The sequence below is a fragment of the Spermophilus citellus genome (genome assembly GCF_964194105.1).
Source record: "Spermophilus citellus genome assembly, chromosome: 5".
NCBI classification, from domain to species: domain Eukaryota; kingdom Metazoa; phylum Chordata; class Mammalia; order Rodentia; family Sciuridae; genus Spermophilus; species Spermophilus citellus.
This window is the reverse complement of record NC_138186.1, coordinates 142,351,756-142,374,552: the sequence shown is the minus strand read 5'-3', so window position 1 is coordinate 142,374,552 and position 22,797 is coordinate 142,351,756. Positions and strand designations below refer to the sequence as shown.

Here is a 22,797-nt window from a genome sequence, read left to right as displayed (position 1 = left end):
TTGAGTGCCCCTGAGTTAAATTCCTAGTATACAAAAAAAGAAAGAAAAGAAAAAAGAAATAACATTTTAGCTAGATGCAGTGGTACATGCCAATAATCCTTGCAATCAGGAAGGTTAAGGCAGGAGGATCACAAGTTCAAAGTCTCAGCAACTAGAGACCCTGATTCAAAATACAAAATAAAAATGCTAAGGATATTCAATTCCCAGTACTGGGGAGTAGGGGTTTAATATTAAAACACTGAGATATTACTGAAATGTTTTTTCAAGAAACACTAAAAATATCTTCATCATTTTATACAAAAGACCATAATTCCTAAATAAGCTATTCTCCTTGGTATTCCTCCTCATGTTAAGTTGCTCAGATATTTTGTCATTAGTGATTCCATTCTACTGATTTATTTCTCTAATGTGTGGATCTTGAATATAAGCAGACATTCAGAATCACCTGGGGAATCATCTTGGAAACATACATTCCCAAGTGCCATCCCTCAAAGATTGATTCAGTAGGTCTGGAGGGAAACCACAATATCTGTTTCGAAAAAAAATTCCCCCATTGATTCTGACTACTAGTTGAGGACGACTGCTGGTAAGGGATGAATTGCAAACTATTTTTCTAACTAAAAGAGCTCTTATTTGATCTGCCATTACTGAAACTTTCACTGCAGTGTATACAAGTGTCAGTAACTCCATGTTTCATTTTTTATTACAAAGCAAAAGTTTAGGAGATCTGGTAAAACCATCTATTCAAAGAACATGCAACCATTCTTGAAAACACTTTCTATGTATTTATTTTAAAGTATACATTAGAACAAATGGTCTTCAAAATGTATAAAAATAATTTATGCATTAATTCATCTTCAGTATTTACATGGTCCCTTAAAAGATTTTCATTTTATTATCATCGAAAATGTATTTCAACTGCATCTATAGTACTCTCAAAAGTCAGGAATTTTAAGATTTTCTAATAGAAATGTTTCTAATATTCACATTCAGTAAAATAATGAAACTGGGAATGATACCAATAATATTTTAAAATGTAATTGTGTCTCAGCTACTCTATGCCATATATCATAAGAATAATCTTCACACTGTAATAATACCAAATGGTGGCATTTTTGTTTAAGAAAAAAGCACAAAAATAGTTTATAGAAGGAAATATCCCATTGTAAAAACTTATAAAGTTGAACACCAAATAAAAATATCTGAGGTTCAATTTCACAATATCAAGTTTCCATATCCATTTTGTAAACATATACTCGTTATCAACTCAAATAAAGCCAGTTATCACTACAAGAAGATAGAGTAAAAAAAAATTTTCAGTGCAAAAATACATATCAACTTAAGTTGTTATCAACTGACATAAGATAATTTTAATAAAAGTCACAATTTGAATCCCATAATATAAGTTGATCCTACAAAGACATTAAATTAATTTCAAATAAAAAGTTCTACAGCAGTAACCCAAGTTTTCCTTTTGCTACTATTCTCTAGTAAATGCTTTCTTTTGATTAGCTTTTACAATGTCATCAGGAGATGCTGACTTGAAGTCAAATGGTGTTATTGCTACAAGAGGGCTTATTTCTTTGTCCTTTACATCTTGAACTTGTCTACTATAAAGAAAAGTCTTATAGAGGTCAAGGGTGCGCCGCTTGCATCTTTTCAGTGGATAACGAAGACACAGTGTTGAAGCAAAAGCTGAAGGTCTAGCAACAAGGGCCTTGGTCCAAGAGAGAGAAAAAGGTGGTTTCCTAGTCAGAGAGCCTTTATTGTTTTTCTTATTATCTTCAGCAGAATTAGAATTCTTCCCTAATTTTGAACTAAGAACTTCAGTTCCTGGTGTTGGAGCAACTGATTGATCAACTATAGGCTTTGAAACAAAATCTGGAGCTTTTATCAGGACACTAAGATCAATATTTGAATCTATTCCAGGAGACCTCGTTTCGGATAAACTGAGCTCAAAAGAATTTTTCTTAATCTGAGAATTGTCTACCTCAATTGTTTCTGCAATCAAATCAGAAAGTGACAAATTCTCAAGGTCTCTTGTGGGAGAAGCTTTACGAAATGCCAAAGATGACAGAGATCCTGTTAATTCTGATATTCCAGAAGAAGACTGACAGTGATTTGCTAGCTGTGACAGGGGAAAGGATCCCAAACTTAGATCTGTAAAACTGGCAGATGACTGGTTACAAAGATTAGATAAAGTAAAGCATTGGCTTGGATGGTTTTCTTTGTGTTCCTGAAACAGTTCAGCTAGGGATGGACTTTTACATTGGGAAAACTGCAAACTGTCATTTTTTAAAATGCAATTCTTGGCACTCTGTTCAACTAAAGAAACATTTCCAACTTCAGTCTTTTTACTAGGATCTAGATTATCACCAGTCGTATTTTCCAATGAGCTACTTAAGTGCAAAGGATTATTTAAACTTCCCATGCTGTTTTGTACTGGAATGTTTTGGAAATCAGATAATGAACTGTTTTGAATAAATAAAGAATTATTATCTGTTGTGCTCTCTATCATTAAGGTCTTTAAGTCTGGTATTCCTTTGAAAGCAAAATCATCTTTGGAAACACATTCAGATGCATGAGGTCTTAACAAATCAGCATCTAGATTCTCTGAAAGCAGCCTTTTCAAATCATTTGAGGATGATGATCTGCCTTCTGGCTGACATTGATAAGAATCTCTTGGCATATCATGAATTAGGTCAGCTAATGAAACCTCTTTTGTTAACTTACATGATTCTAGCTTCTTTTCACATTTAGGTCTGTCAAGTTTCTTTTTCCTATGAAGTAAATAGTGACTTGGTACAACCAAAGAATTATGTGATCCATGTTTTGCTACTGAATCAAAGGATTTGTTACTGCAATCCAAATGATTTTGTGACTGAGAATAAGAACTTTGAACATTATCAGTTGAAACTTCAGAAGAAGAAAATAAGACTCCTTACCTTACAAGAGCCATTAATTTTCAGATGAATAGGTTGACATTTGCAGAAGACAGCCACAGCAACCAAAAGGAAATATGAAATGAGGCATTTAATTACTAAATGTTTCTTTTGATTATAACATGAATAAAGCAATAGTTGATCATTATTTAACATTAAGTGAACACGCTAAAAAAATAAAAAGAATATTACCTGCTTTTAATAATCTAAAGTAACCTTCATACTTAATTCATGGTATTTACAAATGTAAGTACCAAGTCAATGTTCCAATTGTCATAAATTTAATAAAGTGAGGTTTTACCATAACTAAATAGTTATAATTGTCTCAAAGTCAAAACTTTTTTAAATAGCGGTATTTTAATGAATTAAAAACAACACAGCTTAAATTTTTAAAAAATTTAAAAATCAATTTTAAAAAACCTTAAAAATTTAATTAATTAGTTAATTAAAACACACACACACACACACACACACACACACACACAGAGAGCTAAAAACGTAGCTCCCTGGTACAGCAGTTGCCTAGCATGAATAAGGCCCTGAGTTTCATCCCCAGCAACACACATACCATACAAACACATCAAACAGGCAAACAAGTAATTCCCTATAATATCTACTGTGATCTGGGCTACACTATAAATACAGGTAATGTATTACTGATTCATTCCCACACTGGTCAGCTAAAAGTATATATCCACATCCCTTCCCCACAAAAAACACTTCTTATTTCATGGTAACAGATTATATGCCACTATGTTGTAGTAAAATTCTAGCCCACAGATTATAAGAAATATCAAATCAGTTAGTAAATCACCTAGCAGATATCATATTGATTAATATAATGGTACCTCAGTTCCCTTCTTATATCCATTAAATTCCAATTTAAACTCAAATCCTACAAATTTAAAATTAAAAAACTTGGCATGAAATGGAATAGTAGTATAGCTCTAGTGGTTATAGTATTTAATATTTAAATAAAATGAAATTATATATGCTATAACATGCTATAAGCATCAAGGGTTTTTTAAACATTAAATGGCTAGGTATTTTTATTTTCTATCTCACTAGATTTAAAGAAAATTAAAAAGTTCTCTTAAACCCAAGAAGAAAAAAAAGGCTTATCTGATTTTATTTCCAAGATGCTCTGTTATGCAAACAAGTAGTGAATTAAGGGGTGGGGGGGGGAGCCATCATGGTGGCATAAGCCTATAATCTCAGCAACTTAGGAGGCTGAGGCAGGAGGCTCAAAAGTTCAAAGTCGGCAATTTAGAGAGGCCCTGGGCAACTTAGCAAGATCCTGCCTCAAAATAAAAAATAAAAAACAGGCTGGATGTGTGGACAGTGGTTACACATCACTGGGTTCAATCCCTGGTACCAAACAAACAAAAAATAGGCTGTAACAGAGAAGGGAACATAGTTGGAAAATTCACGACAGAAAATCAATTGATAATAATCAAGAGTTAACTGTAACATGCAATATTTTAACAACTTGAGCAAATTAAAGACCCTCTAAAACCATTAACTACATAAAACAACAAAAAGGGAACATATAAAGGCATACCTTTTACTGTCTTTCCTGTAGATATTGCTCTCTCGCTCTTTCCCTTCAAATTCTGCATGTTATCTTGTTCCAGAACCACTGACAAAGCCTTCTGCACATCAAACTTGTTCTTCAGAATTGCTTCAATCAGTACTTCATCTGGCACAGCATCTCCAAGTACCTCTCTCATGTGATCAAGGCACGAATAAAGACGAGCTGGGACAGACAACAAAGATTAAAAACTATACTAAACAGCGCCAAAGAACCCCAATCTTCAAAACTGATAAAAAGGACTTGAGACTATACTAGGATATTCACCTCTCCTTTTTCCTTTAGCAAAAATTATTTATAATGATCATATTTTTCTACAATATACCTTTCTTCTCTTATTACCAGAGGAACAATTTTATTAAGTCATTATACTAAATGTCCCTGAATAATACCATTTGAAAAACATATAAATTGTATACAATAATATCTATTTTCATCTCATGATGATGATAAAATGTCTCTCCCATAATACTGACTAATGCTTGAAAAAAATGTAACTGGTACACACTAATATCCATTTTCAGAAAGCAATGATGGTATCTATACTAACCATTTTTCAAATGTGTGGAAATGGAGGGCCAATGTACACTATTCCTAACTGCGCTGATAACTAGATATATTTCTTACATTTTATAAATTACTACTTTTAAGTTTTCTTTTAAGCAAATTCAGTTTTCCCCAGCCAACTCAAGTCATCCTTAAATGACTCTTAAAAAACAAGCAAAATGCATAACAAGGAAGTCTAATAGAATAAGAGAAACATAAATATTTAATTCTAAAATAAAAAATTTAAGAACTGGGAATGTCAATTGGTGGTAGGATGCTTTCCTAGCATGAATGAGGCCCTAGTTTGGTCCCTAGCACCACACACACACAAAAATTCATACCTGGAGTTGTCCAAACTATTTAAGGATTTTATTTTCTTATGATTATGTCATTATAAAAAGTAATTATTAACAATATTCATGAAGTAAAATAGGACCTGGCACCTAAGGGCCAGTGAATAAAAATGAATGAATATACTCATTTATATTTTTATTCCACTTGGCAATTTTCACAATTCAGACCCATGCACACCTTCTGTAATACAATAACTCTATGAGTTAGTCGTATGGGGCAAATTCTAAATTACAAAAATTATGAAGATTGAAAATCACAGCATTATGAAGTTAGCAATAATCGAAAAGAACTGAGACTTTTGGATTTTGTTATGGTTTGGATGTGAAATGTACCCACATGTGTTAATGACTTGGTCCTCAATGTAGCTATGTCCAGAGAGGTGGAGCTTTCGGGAAGTGATTTTATCATGAGGGTTCTGACCTCATCAGTGGATTAATCAAATCATCCACTAATATCTGACTGACTACTAAGAGATGGTAGAAAGTATAGGCAGGTGGGGGCACAGTGGCAGGAGTAGGGGATGGGGGCATGCTCTTGGGGACAGTATCTTGTCCTTTGCTTCTGGCCTCTGGCTGCCTCCCTACCACCCCGTTTCCTGGCTGCCATGAGCTGGGCACTTTCCACCACCATGCCTTTCTGCCACAACATCTCTACCTTAGAGCAAGCAGACCATGAACTGAAAACTCTGAAACCATGAGCTAAAATATATATTTCTTCCTTTATATTGCTACTATCAAGTTGTTTGGGTCATAGCCTTGAAAAGTTCACTAAGACAGACTTCCTACTCCACCAAATCATTTCATAGAATTCAATTATGTTTCATTTTATATGCTTACATGCTAAACAAAGAATCTGCTAGCAATACTATAATTGTTTCAAGAAAAAAAAAAAAGGTATTTGGTACTTTGCTCCATGTCTCAATTGTTGAAAGTAAATTCCTCACGTAACTGGGCAATTCTGACTTGCTTAGTCCAAGATTTATTTTAAAGGGCAAGTGAGCAATGTTGGGAAAATAACACCAATTTGATAAATATATGACTTATTGAAACTGGAACAGAATATACAGCATAGTGAACATCAGAACCTCTTCTCACTTTAGAACTATTTTCTACACAAAAGAGACAGTTAAAAGTTGAGGTTAAAGAATTAGTTGGCAACCTCAGACAAGTTCTTTCCTGAGTATCATTTTTCTCCCCTGTAAAAAGAAGGACAATAGCTTTCCTACAATGTTTCTGTGATGATTAAATATGTTAATAACTGAACAACACTTAGAACAGTCCTGGAGAGCATTTAGTAAAAGTGAGCCATAATTATTATTACTGTTATCATGCAATTACTTATATATAAAGTTGGAAGTTTAACTTTCCTTCTAAAACATGATTTTGAATTTCACTACTCCTTAATCTTTGTTCACAGAGGCATACATAGCAGACGAAAGGATGAAACTTATACTCTATTCCTGTCTTCTTCTGTCTTCTCATCCCACAATGGGAACTGTAACACCTTTTTTCAAAAATACTATAGAAGCCAAGGGTGGTGGCACACATCCATAATGCCAGCTACCAGGAAGGATGAGACAGAGGGATCAAAAGCTCAAAGCCTGCCTTGGCAAACTAGAAAGACTCTATTTCAAAATTTTAAAAGGCGGGTGGAGAGGGCTGGGAATGTAGCCCATTGGTAAAACACCCCTAGGTTCAATCCCCAGTAATGCAAAAACAAATAAATAAAAACACTACTGAAGTGTTCACATAATAGCTTCTCTACCAACTTTTATTCAGATAGGAACATACCTCAACATCATAAAGGCTATCTATGCTAAACTCCAGGCCAACATCATTCTAAATGGAGAAAAATTGAAGGTATCCCTCTAAAAACTGAACAAGACAGGGATGCCCTCTTTCACCACTTCTATTTAACATAGTTCTTGAAACACTGGCCAGAGTAATTAGACAGACGAAAAGAAATTAAAGGGATACATATAGGAAAAGAAGAACTCAAACTGGCATTATTTGCTGATTCTATACCTAAAAGACCCTAAAAGTTCCACCAGAAAAATTCTAGAACTAGTAAATGAATTCAGCAAAGTAGCAGGATATAAAATCAACACCCATAAATCAAAGGCATTTCTGTATTTCAGTGACAAATCCACAGAAAGGGAAACAAAGAAAACCACCCCATTTTCAATAGCCTCAAAAAAAAATAAAATAAAATACTTGGGGGGGCTGGGTTGTGGCTCAGTGGTAGAGTGCTCACCTGGCACATGCAAGGCCCTGGGTTCAATCCTCAGCACCACATAAATAAAATAAAGATATTGTGTCCAACTACAACTAAAAAAATAAATATTTAAAAAAATAAAATACTTGAGAATCAACTTAATGAAAGAGGTGAAAGAACTATATAATGATAATGATAATGATAATTACAGAACCCTAAAGAAAAAAATCAAAGAAGACCTTAGAAGATGGAAAGATCTACCTTGCTCTTGGATAGGCAGAGTTAATATTATCAAAATGACCATACTTCCAAAAGCACTATATAGATTTAATGCAATCCCAAACTGATATTCCTCATAGAAACAGAAAAAGCAATCATGAAATTCATCTGGAAAAATAAGAGACCCAAAATAGCTAACGCAATCTTAGCAGGCAGAGTGAAGCAGGTGGCATCACTATACCAGATCTCAAACGATACTACAGAATAATAGTAACAAAGACAGCATAGTATTGGCACCAAAACAGACTGGTAGACCAATGGTACAGAATAGAGGACACAGAGACTAACCCTCAAATGTATTTCCAGAGTTGATAAATTGTTTTTTTTTTATTTCTTCTGTCTCATTTGTCTTTCTGCTTTCTATTTTTTATATGTATTTATGTATTCTTTCCATTTTTCTTGATTTGTTTAGTAGCTGGTATAATTTTGTTGACTTATTTAAAGATCAGCTCACAGATTTCTCATTCATTATAAATATTTACAGGAAAAAGTCATACTGCAGAAAAAGAGCAAATCAGCTTATCCCTGCTTACTGTTAACAGATACATAGTGATATATCTGGCCATTTCAGTTCTACTATCAATCTGTGCTTAAATAATGTTTGAAGCAACATCATGTTTCAAATTTACAAGATAAAATATAAGTACTTTTGTTAAAATGTTTAAAGGAGTTGAAAATAAGAAAGCTCAACCAATGTTACTTCCATTGAACTTACAAGTTCCAACCTGAAGTGTAATTTAAACAGATGTGAACCATCAGGACACTTGAATAGCTGTTATTGTGGCCTTTAGCTTGTTTTTTTAAAGCCTTTTGGTACTTAAAAATCTTTGCAAATAAGAAAGTTTCTATCCTCTAATCATAAACTCCCCATAAAGCTTACGAAACAATACATATTCTTAAAAATGTTCTTATAACAAATCACTGGAGCTTTCTCTCTTTTTTTTTTTTTTTTTTTTGTTTTTTGCAATACCTTTATTTTTTTGTTGTTGTTTATTCATTTTTATGTGGTGCTGAGGATTGAACCCAGTGCCTCATACGTGTGAGGCAAGCGCTCTGCCACTGAGCCACAAACCCAGCCCCCGGAGCTTTTTCTTAAGGAAAAGAAAGATGAAAGAATGAGAAAATTAGATAAAAAATTCCCGCTACTAAACAGTAGCCATACAATCAAATTTTCAATCACATAGTTAAATATTCTACTCAAAATATGCTTAATGTAAATTTTCCTTGAAGATGAGATATTCTTGTATCATTACTGTCCTGTCACTATTATGAATAATCACAGTAAAATTAAAATTCTAATATATTTCATTATTAATTATTTTTAGGCAATAAATATAGACAACACTATTTTTTTTACTATACCTTGATCAATTTCACTTAGCTGATGGTTCAAAAGAGAATTGGGAGAATCTTTCAGGTCTTCATAATCATACTCTTCTACAGGCTCAACAACTGAAGGCTTGTCACGTCGTGAGTAAATAAATTGAGCAGCTAGAATGTAAAGTAATTGAAGAATGCTGTGGTATTGACATTTTTTCATTAACTCTTTATTTTAACAAAAGTTCTAAAAAAAACTTATTTGCTCAGTTATAAAATACTAAAGACTTATTGTATAATTAAGAAAATTAGCAATAGTTTTCAATTCCCAAGAATTACTAATTTGTACAAATACAAACACGACCAAAAATATGTCCTAATTTTTTGAACAATGTATACTTTCAATCACTCACTCACACTGTAAATATTCATTCAATCATTCACTTACACTGTAAAAAACCTTCAACTTTCAGACATCAGGCTGTGCTCTTCTACAATACAAGCAGTGTCATCACTAGTGAGTGATATTATGAGGTATTACATATTGCATTAAAAGGAGAAAAGACACTCTTATCACAGTGCCAATATATCCTTGAATGCTATTACTGAACTAATAGCAAAAGGCAAAATCATCACACACACCCCCAAAATACTAACACTTCTACTACCTTAACTAGATGGTCCATTGAAATCAGTCTCAAAGATTGTTCAATTACAAGAGAATAAAATTAACCAATGTTATGAAAGACAAAAATATAAATACAATATCCAAAAGGCAAGGTATTATTAGAGTTTTGCATTACTAAGCTTTCTTTAATAACATGTAACATATTAAGTCCCTCACATTAAATGCCTACATTTGACTTTTGTACATGTTTTCAGAAAGGCATTACTTATAAAAGGGAAATTATATGTAAAATTTACAAATAATACACAGAACATAAACCTATGGCCCAAGATGAATATTATGATAAACACCTGTAATCCCAGTAACTCAGGAGGCTGAGGCAGGAGGATCACAAGTTAGAGGCCAGCTTCATCAACTCAGAAAGACACTGTCTCAAAATAAAAAATAAAAATGGCTAGCAATGTAGATCAGCAGTAAAGCACCACTGGGTCAATTCCCAGTACAAAAAAAAAAAACCTATGGCTTATGTGTAACACCTATACTGAGAAGGCCATTGCATAGATGCTCTCAATTCAGAGTATAAACTGATGGCTTTATTATAACAGGAAAGGCAAAGAAGAAAAATGTAATAACATATTTTAAAAGCTAAAAGAATAATATAGATAGGAAAGCATTGCAGAGGATTAGTAAGTGAAGAATGAAGCAGTTGGGTTTTTTGTTTTGCTTTGGTTTTTGTTTGTTTTCTGGTTTTGGTACAGGGGTTTGAACTCAGGGGCACTCAACCACTAACCACACCCCCAGCCCTATTTTGTATTTTATTTATTTAGAGACAGGGTCTCAGTGAGTTGCTTAGCATCTCACCATTGCTGAGGCTGGCTTTGAAATCATGATCCTCCTATCTCGGCCTCCAGAGCTCTTGGGATTACAAGCATGTGCCACTGTGCCAAGCTCTAAAGCAGTTTTAATAAAGGAGGTAAGAAAACAGGAAAAGCTGAAGAGGTAGAAGAGATCTTGGAGAAGGAGAACTGAGTAAGAGACATACAGAGAAGTTGAGAGAATTCAACCTATTCTATAATGCATGTTTCTTTATTACAAATTAGCTCATACTAATAGGTACACAGAGGAATGATGAGGATGTAACATTAAAGATGCTTTAATTTTTGAAACTTTTCCCCTAACACTTCAATGTTCTGCATCACCATGTAATAGCATAAGGTTGAAACCCAATAAAACCAAACAAAAACAAATATAATACTGCAACTCTAGTTGTATTATACTGCCACATAGCCTCACATTCTTCTCTTGACTCAGTTTGGCCAAGTACCCTGTTTGACAGTGCTTACTGCTTGCATCTCCAAGATCTATATTTTGCTTCTGCAACATTATTCATTAGTTTCAACCCTTTCTTCATTTTCTATCAAGCTTTTACAATTTGTCTTAAGTATACCAGGTTTACATTTACTGGAGTATTTCTTCACTGAGAAGTCAATACATCTTTTCAAATGTGTAAGCATTTTTTATTAAGATAACTAGATTTTGTTCATATTGTAGGTTGAGCAGCCTGTCCTGATCCTCCTACTTCCCATGAGCTATTTTTAGTATTTAAATTTGAAAACCACAAAGAATTTCAGGAATACACATATTATATTGTGTATGTGTATGTTTCTCCCTTCTTTTAAGTAATGAGATGCCTTAAAATCCAAGACATCTTAGATTTAACATAGTGTAATATACTAAAAAAATGTAAAAAGGGCCATTCTGAGTCTGTGATTTACAAACTGCTATTCTGCCCTTTAAATTGTATTAAGTTTAGCCTAAATTTAACAAATGTACTTCCTTCATCTTCCCTCTTACCTCTAGCTATAAGGAAGAAATCTAAGATCCAAACATTGAGGCAAAAAATCATGATGTTTCCCTCAACAAGTTTTACTTAGAAAATACTGACAGGGAAGAGACAGTTCTCGATGTTCAGGCTTCTACTCTACCTCACAGGAGCTATTCTTGACAGAGAAGGGTCCCTAATACCACTGCACCTTCCCTCACACATGAATCCAACTCACAAACTTGTGCTATTGCCACTATTTTGGAAGTAGAAATGGTTAGATTTGCTAGGGAGGAAAACAAGTCGAGAAAACTTTTGTAGGAAAAAATGGATACTGGGGGGGAGAAGGGAAGCATTCCAAACCTTTGAAGTTGAAATGACAGCCCAAAGGCAACAAATAAAATAAAAGTTAAATCAGAGAAAAGCATGGTAATAGATATAAAATGTTGTTCTTCTTTAAACTCTAAATTTTAAAGCACTACAATGGAAGTGCTTTCTGAAAAAAACAGATACACAAAATGATTTTTCAAATGTAAGGCATTTTAACAAACATAAAAGTTTAGAGAATTCAAAACCTAACTCCTGAAACTACCTAAAATTGTTCCCCAAACACCTTAAGGTCAAAATCATGTGAGCATGCAGAGGTACAGCTCTCTCATCCCCTGGTGCTTCTGATGCAGTGGTGCTGGAATGGAGCAAGAAATTTATGTTTTTAACAATTACTCGAACTGATTCAGACCACTGGGAAGGTTAGGAAACTCTGATCTGTAAATCTCCCCTCTCATCTACCCTACCTATACTCCATTCTGTAAACTGTCATCAGTTACCTGCCTAAAATACCATCCCCCTGACTTAAAAAGCTCCAATAAAGTTGACACCACAAACCCAAAATTGAAAACATCTTTCACAATCTGGTTCCTACTTCTCCCTGCCTAGTTCTTTTTAATGCTGCAAATTCTGTGAATCCTGTGAGTCTCTGGAAACAAACCTCACTAAGAGGCCACTACTTAAGCAATGTTGTTTGCTCTACCTAACATGCCATTCTCTAAATTTGCCAGCCCAGTTCCCATCTGCCAGAAGCCTTCCCAGGGGATTCCAGTCAGGTTCATGTTCACCCATCCACCAAATTGTTGCAGTCAGCTATGAACAGGCCTTTATAAGCTGCCTTATATCAAATTAATAGGAAATTTTATTAGAAGAGAGATTTTTTTACACATAAATTGATATCCAGTAAAGATTTTAAACAGGATAGAGCAAATATAGATTACTTTTAATCATACTAGTTAATACAAAAACAGACACTCGTAGTTTTACAGAGCTGTAAAACTATCTGAGTGTCTACCCTGCTCCTCAACTTATATTCAATACTCAGTATCAAAACCAATCTTTCTAAAGGAAACAAAAAAAAAAAAGCTGTTACATTTAGAAATCACCTTTCCATAAGGAAAACTGCACTTTGTTGAATTCAAAACAATATATATAGGTTGATACATTTTAGAGAGAAATTCCTATTAACTGGCAAAGTAACTCAATTAACAGACTTCAATAGACTATTAGTAAGATCACTTCAATGAGACAATTGTGTGTTTTTATTTCAATTATTTTAATTTAGAAGTAGAACACATATGGAAGGGAGACTCAATATGTGGGTTAATTTTTACTTGATGAGCTTCTCAAACCTTCACTTGTCCATCAATCCCCAAAAACTATTCCAAAAAGTATTCAGTCACCAACTAGGATATTATTAATAGAGATACGGATCAAATTCAAAGCCCATGACTCCCACTACAGTAAATCCTACTGATGTTGCCATAGCAAGCTGCTTCTTTAAGAACAAGGTATTCTTAAACTATTCATTTTATATTGGCAGTTACTTGAAAACCTACCACTGAAGAGGAAGTTAAATTTTTTAATCTGATATTACTGCTACTCTGTAAATTTTTCAATAAAACATCCAAATTCACATGCTTTTGCTCAAAATACAAGTTTGTCAAAGAAATTCGAATTAACTATCTCCTGCTTTGATAATGATATTGGACTTGTTGATGTGTAAAAAATGTGACTCTCATAGCCAGACTATCCAGAATACAAACATATGCTCATCAAGAGCTTTTAGAGACACATGGATTAACTATGATTCTGTCCTCAAGAAAGCTAGGCCACAAATGCAAATCTCAAAAAAACAACTTTGGAAGGCCTGACCTTTGCACTATTAGTTCATTACTCAATAGTAAATGTTACTTATCCAGAAAAGCCTACCTAAATGAGAGTTAGCCTGCAATAGTAAGGTGTCTATCAGGAATCACTCTATGAATGGTTCAACCCTTATACAAGCCATATTTACCAAGTTTCAAGAACTAAAGATCTCAACTCTTGTAAATCTCTTGTCCAAATCTACTCTTATCCTAAACATATGGTTCCCCATGCAAGCCACAAACACAATCTAGTGGGGTTTTTATACCACTGCTGTGTCTCACCTCACCCTAGGATTCTGACTCTTGGTTCCCTCCACCATCACCTCTAAACTACATTTCTAACAAACTCTCAAATCATGATGATGGTACAGGGACCACACTTTGAGAACACTGTCCTAATATCCTTTATATACTTTAGTATAATAGTCTTCTAACTAATCTGCCTATATTAGCTCATGTACCTCTTTCAATCCACTGTCTACACTGCAGAAGAGATCTAAGTCAATTCTAATACTATATCCACATCATCTTCTCAGTTACACAAATGTACCTTGCTTTCTACTGCACTTAGAATGTGAGTAATGAGGACAGAGATACCAGGCATCACTTTGTTACCTCCAAAGTTTAAAGTGCCTAGTCAACTTTGACACTGAATAGTATGAGCCCCAAAGGGCAAGTGCCTAGGGGGATCCTTGGATAAAGGGAAATTTCTTTTATGCCTATATCCCTATAAAATGTCTTCTTTTGAATCCCTCAATAAGGAGCTCTAAAGGAATGTTGGTTGTTAACTTATCTCTCAGCTTCCAACCCACATTTACTCAGCTTTGCGATGCTGATGTTCAAGTATTACAAAGTACATTTATTCTTTGACAACTGGCTCCTTTTTAGCATCCAGTAAGATATTAAAGGAAGACTACAAGGCTGAAGGAAGAAAGCACACACTCCTTCCCTTTTGCTTTTTGTTCTGGTCAGCATCGCCCTGGCAATACTTTACCTTGCAAAAGCAGTTTATTCCAGTAAACAGTAACTAACTTAAGTTTTTCAGTTTTTTCAAAATTCCCAGAATCAACATCAACTTGCCCCTTCACTCCCTAAACACCACAGCAGAGAGTAAATTGAAATTATTTCTTCAAAAGGCTGAAACCCAGCTTCAAAGAGTCACTTCAGAGGCACCAGCATCAGCCAGGCTCCCTAGTACCTCAGGTGAACCTCAGAGGCAAAGCAGAACCCCTCCTTGTTGTCTGAGTCCTATCTCCAAGGAGATCCCACAAGCTTCAAAAGATGAGTTTCAACCTCATCTGTTTGTTCTATACAGAACTACGGATGGTAAATTCTTCCTATAGTTACTGCATTCTTGATATCTGGGTTGTCCTTTCTGCAACATTTGTTTTGTAATTCCTGGATAACAACTTCTTTTTGTATTAAATTCCCTCTGATAAAAATAACTGGTAAAATTTTCTTCTATTATCAGAATCCTGAATGACAAAAGTGAAACATTAAAGGGAGAGAGAAAAGATCATGATTAGGTTAAATAAGTAAAGTACTTGATCTTAAGAGCAGCCCTACAAATACAACCAGATGCATTTCAGAATAACAAGTAACAGGAAAGAGATGACAGGAAGACTAGAAGTATTAAAGACAAGTTCTAGAGCATACCCATGCCTCAAAAGGGGTATATTTGGTCTTCAAAGTCTAAAAATAGACTAAAGCAGGTGTAGTCTATAGGGCATCTCAGTAGACGATAGAATAATTATGATGAGGAGAATGTCTTAGACCATTCAAGCTGCTGTAACAAAATATCATATAAACTGGACAGCCTACAAACAGAAATTTATTTTTGAAAGTCCTAGAGCTGGGAAACCCAAGATCAAGGCATTCTGGCTCACAAATAGCACTTACTTGCTGTGTCCTCACAAGGTAGAAAGGCAAAGGAATCTATTTAGGACCTTTTGTAGAAAGGCACTAATCCCAATCATGAGCACTCTGCCCTCATGACATAATCACCTCCCAAAGGACCTATCATCTCCTAATATCATCACCTTGAGAATAAGATTTACATATGAATTTGGAGAAGACCATTCAGGCCATAGCAAAGGGCTCTAAAGGTAATGTTATTATAATAAACATTTAAACTAAATGGAAAGTGAGTTTAATGAATTATACTTTTTTAACACCTAGCAATAGTTAAATCATACCTCCTTTTAATGCTACATTAAAATTTAACAGGAATTTTCAACCATTGTCTATAATAACTAAGATGTAAAGAAAAATGTATAAAAAAAAGGTTAAAAAAAACTCAGTCTTTACTAGAAAGGAGTATTTTGTTTATATGGTAGCAAAAAAATCTTTGAACAGATGAATAAAAGATGCAGCTCTGATGTGGAATCATATAGGAATCTGAACTCTAAATCTCTCTGTGGCTCTATCACCTGTCTGAAATAGCCAGGCAGAGTGGTGTACACCTGCAATCTCAGTGACTCAGGTGGCTGAGGCAGGAGGATCTCAAGTTAAAGGCCAGTCTCAGCAACTCAGTAAGACCTTATCTCAAGAAAATAAATAAATAAAAAGGGCTGGGGTAGAAATCCCCTGCAGCCATTCCTGGTTCCACTAAAAAAATGTCTGAACTATGGGTAGTTGGTGTATTTACCATACTGCTTAACAGTAGATAATCTAAGGTACTAAATATCATACTGTACACCCCATAAATATGCACAATTATTGTGTCAATTTTTAAAAAAAACACTAAAGTACTACAAAAAAAAAAGTGGATGCACAACATCTCTAATATTCAAAATATCCTTAAAGATATAAAATTAACCGCTGTCTGCCTCCAGAGGCTTTAGAACTTCATTACTAACTAAATTACCATTTAGTGTATTTAGATTAATTGCATGTTGTAAAGAATATTGGAAAACCCATAGTCTTCAGAATTTTCTTCAAACTGTTAAAACTAAATGATGGTGTCAAAACTTTAAATGCTATTCATGTGTAAAAAAAATCAATATACATTTATCTTTTTAAATATTACATATTATAGTCATATAGAACACTCTGGCCCTAGAATAACAATGGTATTTACTTGACATTTTTAACATTCAAATTAAGGAAACTGAATTGTTTTTAAAAATTCACCTGTTGATGGCGAAATACAATAATCATCCTCTACAGACTGACCATAGAGATCATCATCTTCAAAATCTAAAATCAAAAAAGAAATAAATTAATTTACAAGTTCTTTTTATATCCTCCCTTATTAATACTGTATCTAAATTCTCTCCAAAATAAATTGTCAAAACTTGGAAATGTCAACTCTTTCAAAAAATTCTACGTATTTCACTTACAAAGTAGGTATTTACTGACATTCTATATATACAAACATACATGGTTCTTGTGCTTTTAGGTTGATTTTTAATGTTTTCCCAAATTTTCAATCCATGTTATCAAAAAATAACAATAATCCTATAGCAATAAACTTGTCTTTCCAGTGTTGACAAAATCTTAAACTAAGCCATCCATCCATGTTTTTCACCAAGTACTCTCTACAGACAAATCCTTCTTTTCAATAGAATTGACTAGCATGTCTAGGTCCCAAGAACAGTAGTTCTTCACTATACAATTAAGTAATCTTTACAAAATCAGCTTACCCCTAAATAGCTTTGTGCTCACTTTCTTTACAGCTAACTAGCCTCTTTTCCTACTGACTGGAATATGCTCTTTGCCCAGATCTCCCTAAAGTTGTTTCTTCTCCTTGGTAAGGTTTCAGCTTAAATGTCATCACTTTCCAGAAGTCTTCCCTGACCTGGGTAATGCAACAAGCCTTCCTTCCACCTTTGCCCTCTAGCACACAACTTCAATTTATTGTCTTCAAAGCACCACTCCTGTTTTAATCTATGGGCATATCATCTTCATCAGGGCAAGAACTGGTTTAGCCAAGTCCCTGGCACACATATGACAGTAAATAATTATTTGTTTTAATATAAATTAATGAGTCAAACTATTAAGAACTAAAACCCACAAGGAATATATAAATGTATTCATTCATTTATTTAATAGATGCTAACACTGGACCAAGGACTACTTAGGAGGCACTTGCAGTACAAAAATGAGCACATTTCAGGGGCTGGGGATGTGGCTCAAGCGGTAGCGCGCTCGCCTGGCATGCGTGCGGCCCGGGTTCGATCCTCAGCACCACATACCAACAAAGATGTTGTGTCCACCGAGAACTAAAAAAAATAAACTTAAAAAAAAATGAGCACATTTCAGCCCTTTCCAAACCAAAATTCTGAAAGGGAATACATATAAAAAAAAAAAAATGGACAACTACAAAACTATACAAGTGCTCAACATGAGATTTACAGCACAATGATATAAACACACATATGAACAAAACTAGAATTAGGATACTAGGGAAAGATCTCCAGGAATATAACATCCAAAACAACAAAGGATGAAGTTAGCCAATTTTTTAAGGTATTCATGCATTAAAAACATCATGCTTAAAGGCTAATACCAAATGTAATTGGCAGAGAAAAATTAGACAAATGCTATTTGGATCAAATATAAAATTAAAGTAGGGCTTTTAAACTAGTATCTGAGGCAATCATGTAAAGTACTATCCAAATTACAGAGAAAAAACAAATTAGGAATTAAAGAAATCAAAGTATTTTAGAGCACAAATGCTAAAGAGATTAAATTACTTATGTGAATTTTTTTAAATTATTATTGAGAATGCAAGGGAACGCTTAATTAGGAAGAACAGAAACAAACTGGACCCTGAAGATGTATGAACTTTCATAAGCAGAACAGGGGTATGAACCGCTCATGCTACAGGAACTGCTTGGTTATGATGTCAGCAATTGTTCCAAAGAAAACATGGCAACCTGACCTCAGGTGGCCAAGATGAGAAGATATTTAGCACTCACTCCCTGCAGCCAAGAACCTCTCCTCCAGCAAACTTTCCTTCACACAGAAATCCTGCTTCACCTCAACCCCCAACCCTTTCTGAATTAGACACTCTTTTTTGCAGCCTCCATAGCACTATCCTTACTTTTTGTAGTCTCTCTCATTATTATCTGTTACTTTTTATTATCTCCTTCTTAGACTACCCTCAATATCTTAATGTCATTCCCCAGCTTTAGTGCTTTAAGCACTCAATTTTGGTTGTTTAAGGAAATGATGGCTACTAAAGAAATGAATGAGTAATAATAAAACCTATTCATGTCATTTATTTTATAATTGTACAAATATCTCCCAGTCAGGCACAGTGACACAGGTTTGTAGTTCTTGATATGCAGGATGCTGAGGTGGGAAGATCACTTGAAGGAGTTCAAGGCCAGCCTGAGCAACATAGCAAAATAATGTCTCACCAAAAAAATAAAAGCTCCCAGTCTAGTCATTTCCCAGGAGTCTGTGGTCCACATGTCAATGTTGACAACCACCAGAACACTTACTTTAAAAGGACCTCCATTCTAACATATACCAGGAAGAATGTAGTGGGTCACAGTCTCCAAATGTAGCACAGAGTGTTAGTTGCCTAAAACTACCAGATCACACTGATATTTTAAAACAAAAACTACTGGAGGTGCCAATAAAAACCACCAACATATTAAACACTACATGCTTTGCACTTTACAAAGCAATAGGTCTTTATTCCTCTTCTGCATTAGTCCATATGTGTTTATGTTTTTCAGTTTGAATGATGCTTGGCAATACCTATAATTAGGCACTGCATAACATCCTCCTCTGAAAACTACTTTTAAACTACTAGACAATGTTCATACACACATTTGTTCTTTTCAGTTTTTTAAAGTCAGTAAGTTCATTTCCATGCCCTTTATCCTAACACTACTTTTTACTTCCATATCAAAATATATGTATATCAAGTACTGATAGTGAAGAGCTGAGTACATGCCTCGAGATTATCTGATCAACTTGTTCTGTGGGTCTTTTAAGTATCTTTTCTACTGTCTCGTACATTTTTTTATTTGAAATTCGTTGAAAAATAAATCCATCTGTTACTTCAAGCTAAGCTGTATAGTAAAAACATATAGACAGACACAAAAAGATTTACCATGTAAATCTAACGTAATTAAGATCAGTTAAACGTGGCTCTAAGTCCATCAGTGTTTTACCAATAAGCAACTTTTTATGAACATTTCTAAAGGGGAAAACGGGATTAGATGGAGACAAGCAAGTGCCCAACCAGGGAAAAAACAACGGGATTGGTTATAATATTATGTGCCTAATATCATCGGATCCTAACCTCGCCAAATATCCTTCCTATAAGAAGCTGTGCGGCACTTCCCCCTCCCCTAAATAAGATAAATCATAGAAATCAGAAATTGCGAGTTAACACCATTCGCTGGCTCTCAAACGTCCTGTTATTTCCCCAACTGGGCCTCCCAGAATTTCAGCCGGGCGCCACTATTTAAGAACTCGGATTGAAGTGAATGTCAATGGGCTGGAATCCCAGCTGGAATAGTAAAAATGTCCCGGCGCGACCCTGTCACCTACCTTCATCGTAGTTGTAGCCTCGGACATTCCGATGCCGGGCCATGGCAGCAAGACAGGGCGTTTGCCACAGCACCTTCGAAAACACCCGGCTCAGATACTCTTTAGGCGCCAACTGCGGCCTGGAGACCACTTACGCGCCATCTTGGCTTCCGGCAGGCCTCTGCGCCAAGCGCCTGCGCACGCGCGACGTCTTTCGCGCACTGCGCGACGGCAACCTCTCAGGGTCACACTCCGCCTGAGACGCATGCGCACTCATGCGCATGGAAGGAATGTTTTTGGAGCGGCCCCGCCCACGGGCAAATTGACTGACGTGGATTTACAAAGCTGGGAAATTCCGCCGCCTACAATTTGCTAGCCCGGATTACGTGTTACCAGCAGAGATCTTTGACTTACGCCTGCATTCTGGGTTTCCAAATTTCATTTCTGATAATATCCTGAAAAAGCTGCTGTGTGCTCAATAAGAGTAGGGCTTGGTTTATCCAACTTATATCTTTGAGACATGGTTAAGCTCACAAATTTGTATAAAATGCAAAATAAGAAATAGGCCAGGTTTTTTTTTCTTTTTTGGGAGGTGGAGGGGGACATCAGTTTTAAATAAAAATATATGGTTGAATTTAGATTTGGCTACAATAGGCCAATCTGATTTTGAATAATTCAAGACTTCATACAGGAACTCCATTCTCCTTTAACACGTCTAGTAAACAACTATCTGCCCTTAGCTCTGTAAACGATCTTCGTCAACATCATGAAGTATCCAGCGAACATTCATTGACTACACAATCATGTGTAACATGCTAAGCATATTAAATATACCTTTTTAGACATACCACTGGCCTTAGGTGGTGATGATGAATGTTGGGGATACTAAATCTATAACCTGCTATTAAATGTCCTCATTCCTTAGAACATAAAGTTAATAATGCTATATAAAAGCCAACCTCATTATCATGCTCACTTCCTTTGAGCTTGTGTTTTTGAAATGGTGATACTGTGCATCAAAGGCAAATGTCAAATTCTAGAAACAAATTAAGAGCTTGCTCAGCTTTTAATAATCCACAATAGAAAGAAATAATGAGAGTAATACAAATTTAACTCATATTTGTAAGTGGCTTAGAAGATAATTTATACCTACATTTGAATATGTCTGACTAAGAAATGTTTTAACTATCACTGCTATTTAGTACAGCTCGGAGATAAAATTTTTTCTGAAAAAACATAGTTGCTAATTTTGTATGATTTTAAGTTTTTTTATTGTTTACATCTTTAAATAATTTTTTATTTTGCAGCCTGTTTCTTTGACACATGGGGATAGTAATACTCTCTAATTTCTAGAGTTGTGAATAATAATTTATCCATGGAAGAGGTCACAGTACAGAACATTGAAGACGCTTAAAAATACTGTTATTAAAATATAAATGGCAGCCTCCCTTCCACTGTAATCATCAGTAACTAATTTAGATACAACTTACTGAGCTAACTCACTAAAGAAAATGAATTATGAGTTGACCACATAAAGTGGTACAGGAGCAGTGAATAAGAAAACACTTCTGCCTGGGAGGTGGTATGAAAATTGACTCTGTCATCAAGAATGCACTCAATCCCTCAAAATTCTAAATTCAGGAGCACCTCAAAGCTTCTCAAACCATAGGGTCCCAATAGCAAAGGCCTCACTGACTTCCTCAGAAAGTATCAGACTTTTGACCCACTGCATCTGTGCTCTCTAGGAGTGACTATGGCTTAATGGAAAGTACCATAATGTTGAAGGCCTAATTTTGCTGCTTTCTGTCTGTTAACATCTTTGAGCTGAATTTCTTCATCTGTAAAATGGATATATAAGAATATCTTTGTTTTCTGTTTTGTGCAAAGTAAATGAAGTGATACATGTAAAAACAGTAGTTGTGACACAATGGGTACTCAATAAATGATATTTCTCTACCTCACTAGTTAGAAAGCTGTATCTTTGTTTCTCTACCATCCTGATATCTGGAATTTTAAATGTTTACTGAATGAATGAGTGAATACAAAAAGAGAAATATAGTGATGACTCTGTTGCTATGAGAAAACTCACAAATACCATATGTATACAAGAATTCATTTTTATATTAATTGGTGAAAATAGCTTAACTACATTACTGGAAAAAAAAATTTGACAGCTTTATGAAGGTATCACTTTATGAAGTGTAAATTTAGTATCTTTAAGCATATGTATACTAAGTAAACATATGTATACTTTTAGCATATGTACAGTAGTAAAACCATCAAGCCAATCAAGATAATGAATATATCCAGAATCCCAAGAGATTCCTCAAGTACTTTTATATCCAGAATATAAAAATTCCAAAATATTCAAGGCTTTTTGCCCCTTCCTATTTCCTCACCATGGCTCTTGGCAACAA

The 22,797-nt window shown here is 34.7% G+C and overlaps 1 protein-coding gene across 3 annotated transcripts in view; it reads right to left on the bottom strand.

The window, feature by feature from the left end:
- The window catches only part of HBS1L (HBS1 like translational GTPase), an 87,976-nt gene extending 67,373 nt beyond the window's left edge, over positions 1-20,603 (bottom strand). The window contains exons 1-5 of one of the 3 annotated variants that reach the window (XM_081296657.1): positions 20,402-20,603; positions 17,021-17,086; positions 9,289-9,417; positions 4,504-4,698; positions 541-2,940 (exon numbers count right to left, since the gene is read on the bottom strand). In XM_081296657.1, the coding sequence (XP_081152783.1) occupies positions 1,481-2,940; positions 4,504-4,698; positions 9,289-9,417; positions 17,021-17,086; positions 20,402-20,444 (1,893 nt within the window). In that variant the 5' untranslated portion in view covers positions 20,445-20,603 and the 3' untranslated portion in view covers positions 541-1,480. Of the gene's footprint in view, positions 1-540; positions 2,941-4,503; positions 4,699-9,288; positions 9,418-17,020; positions 17,087-20,401 lie in introns of those variants that run through there. The other 2 variants (XM_081296658.1, XM_081296656.1) reach the window with 2 other exon arrangements.
- Positions 20,604-22,797: the final 2,194 nt, after the last annotated feature.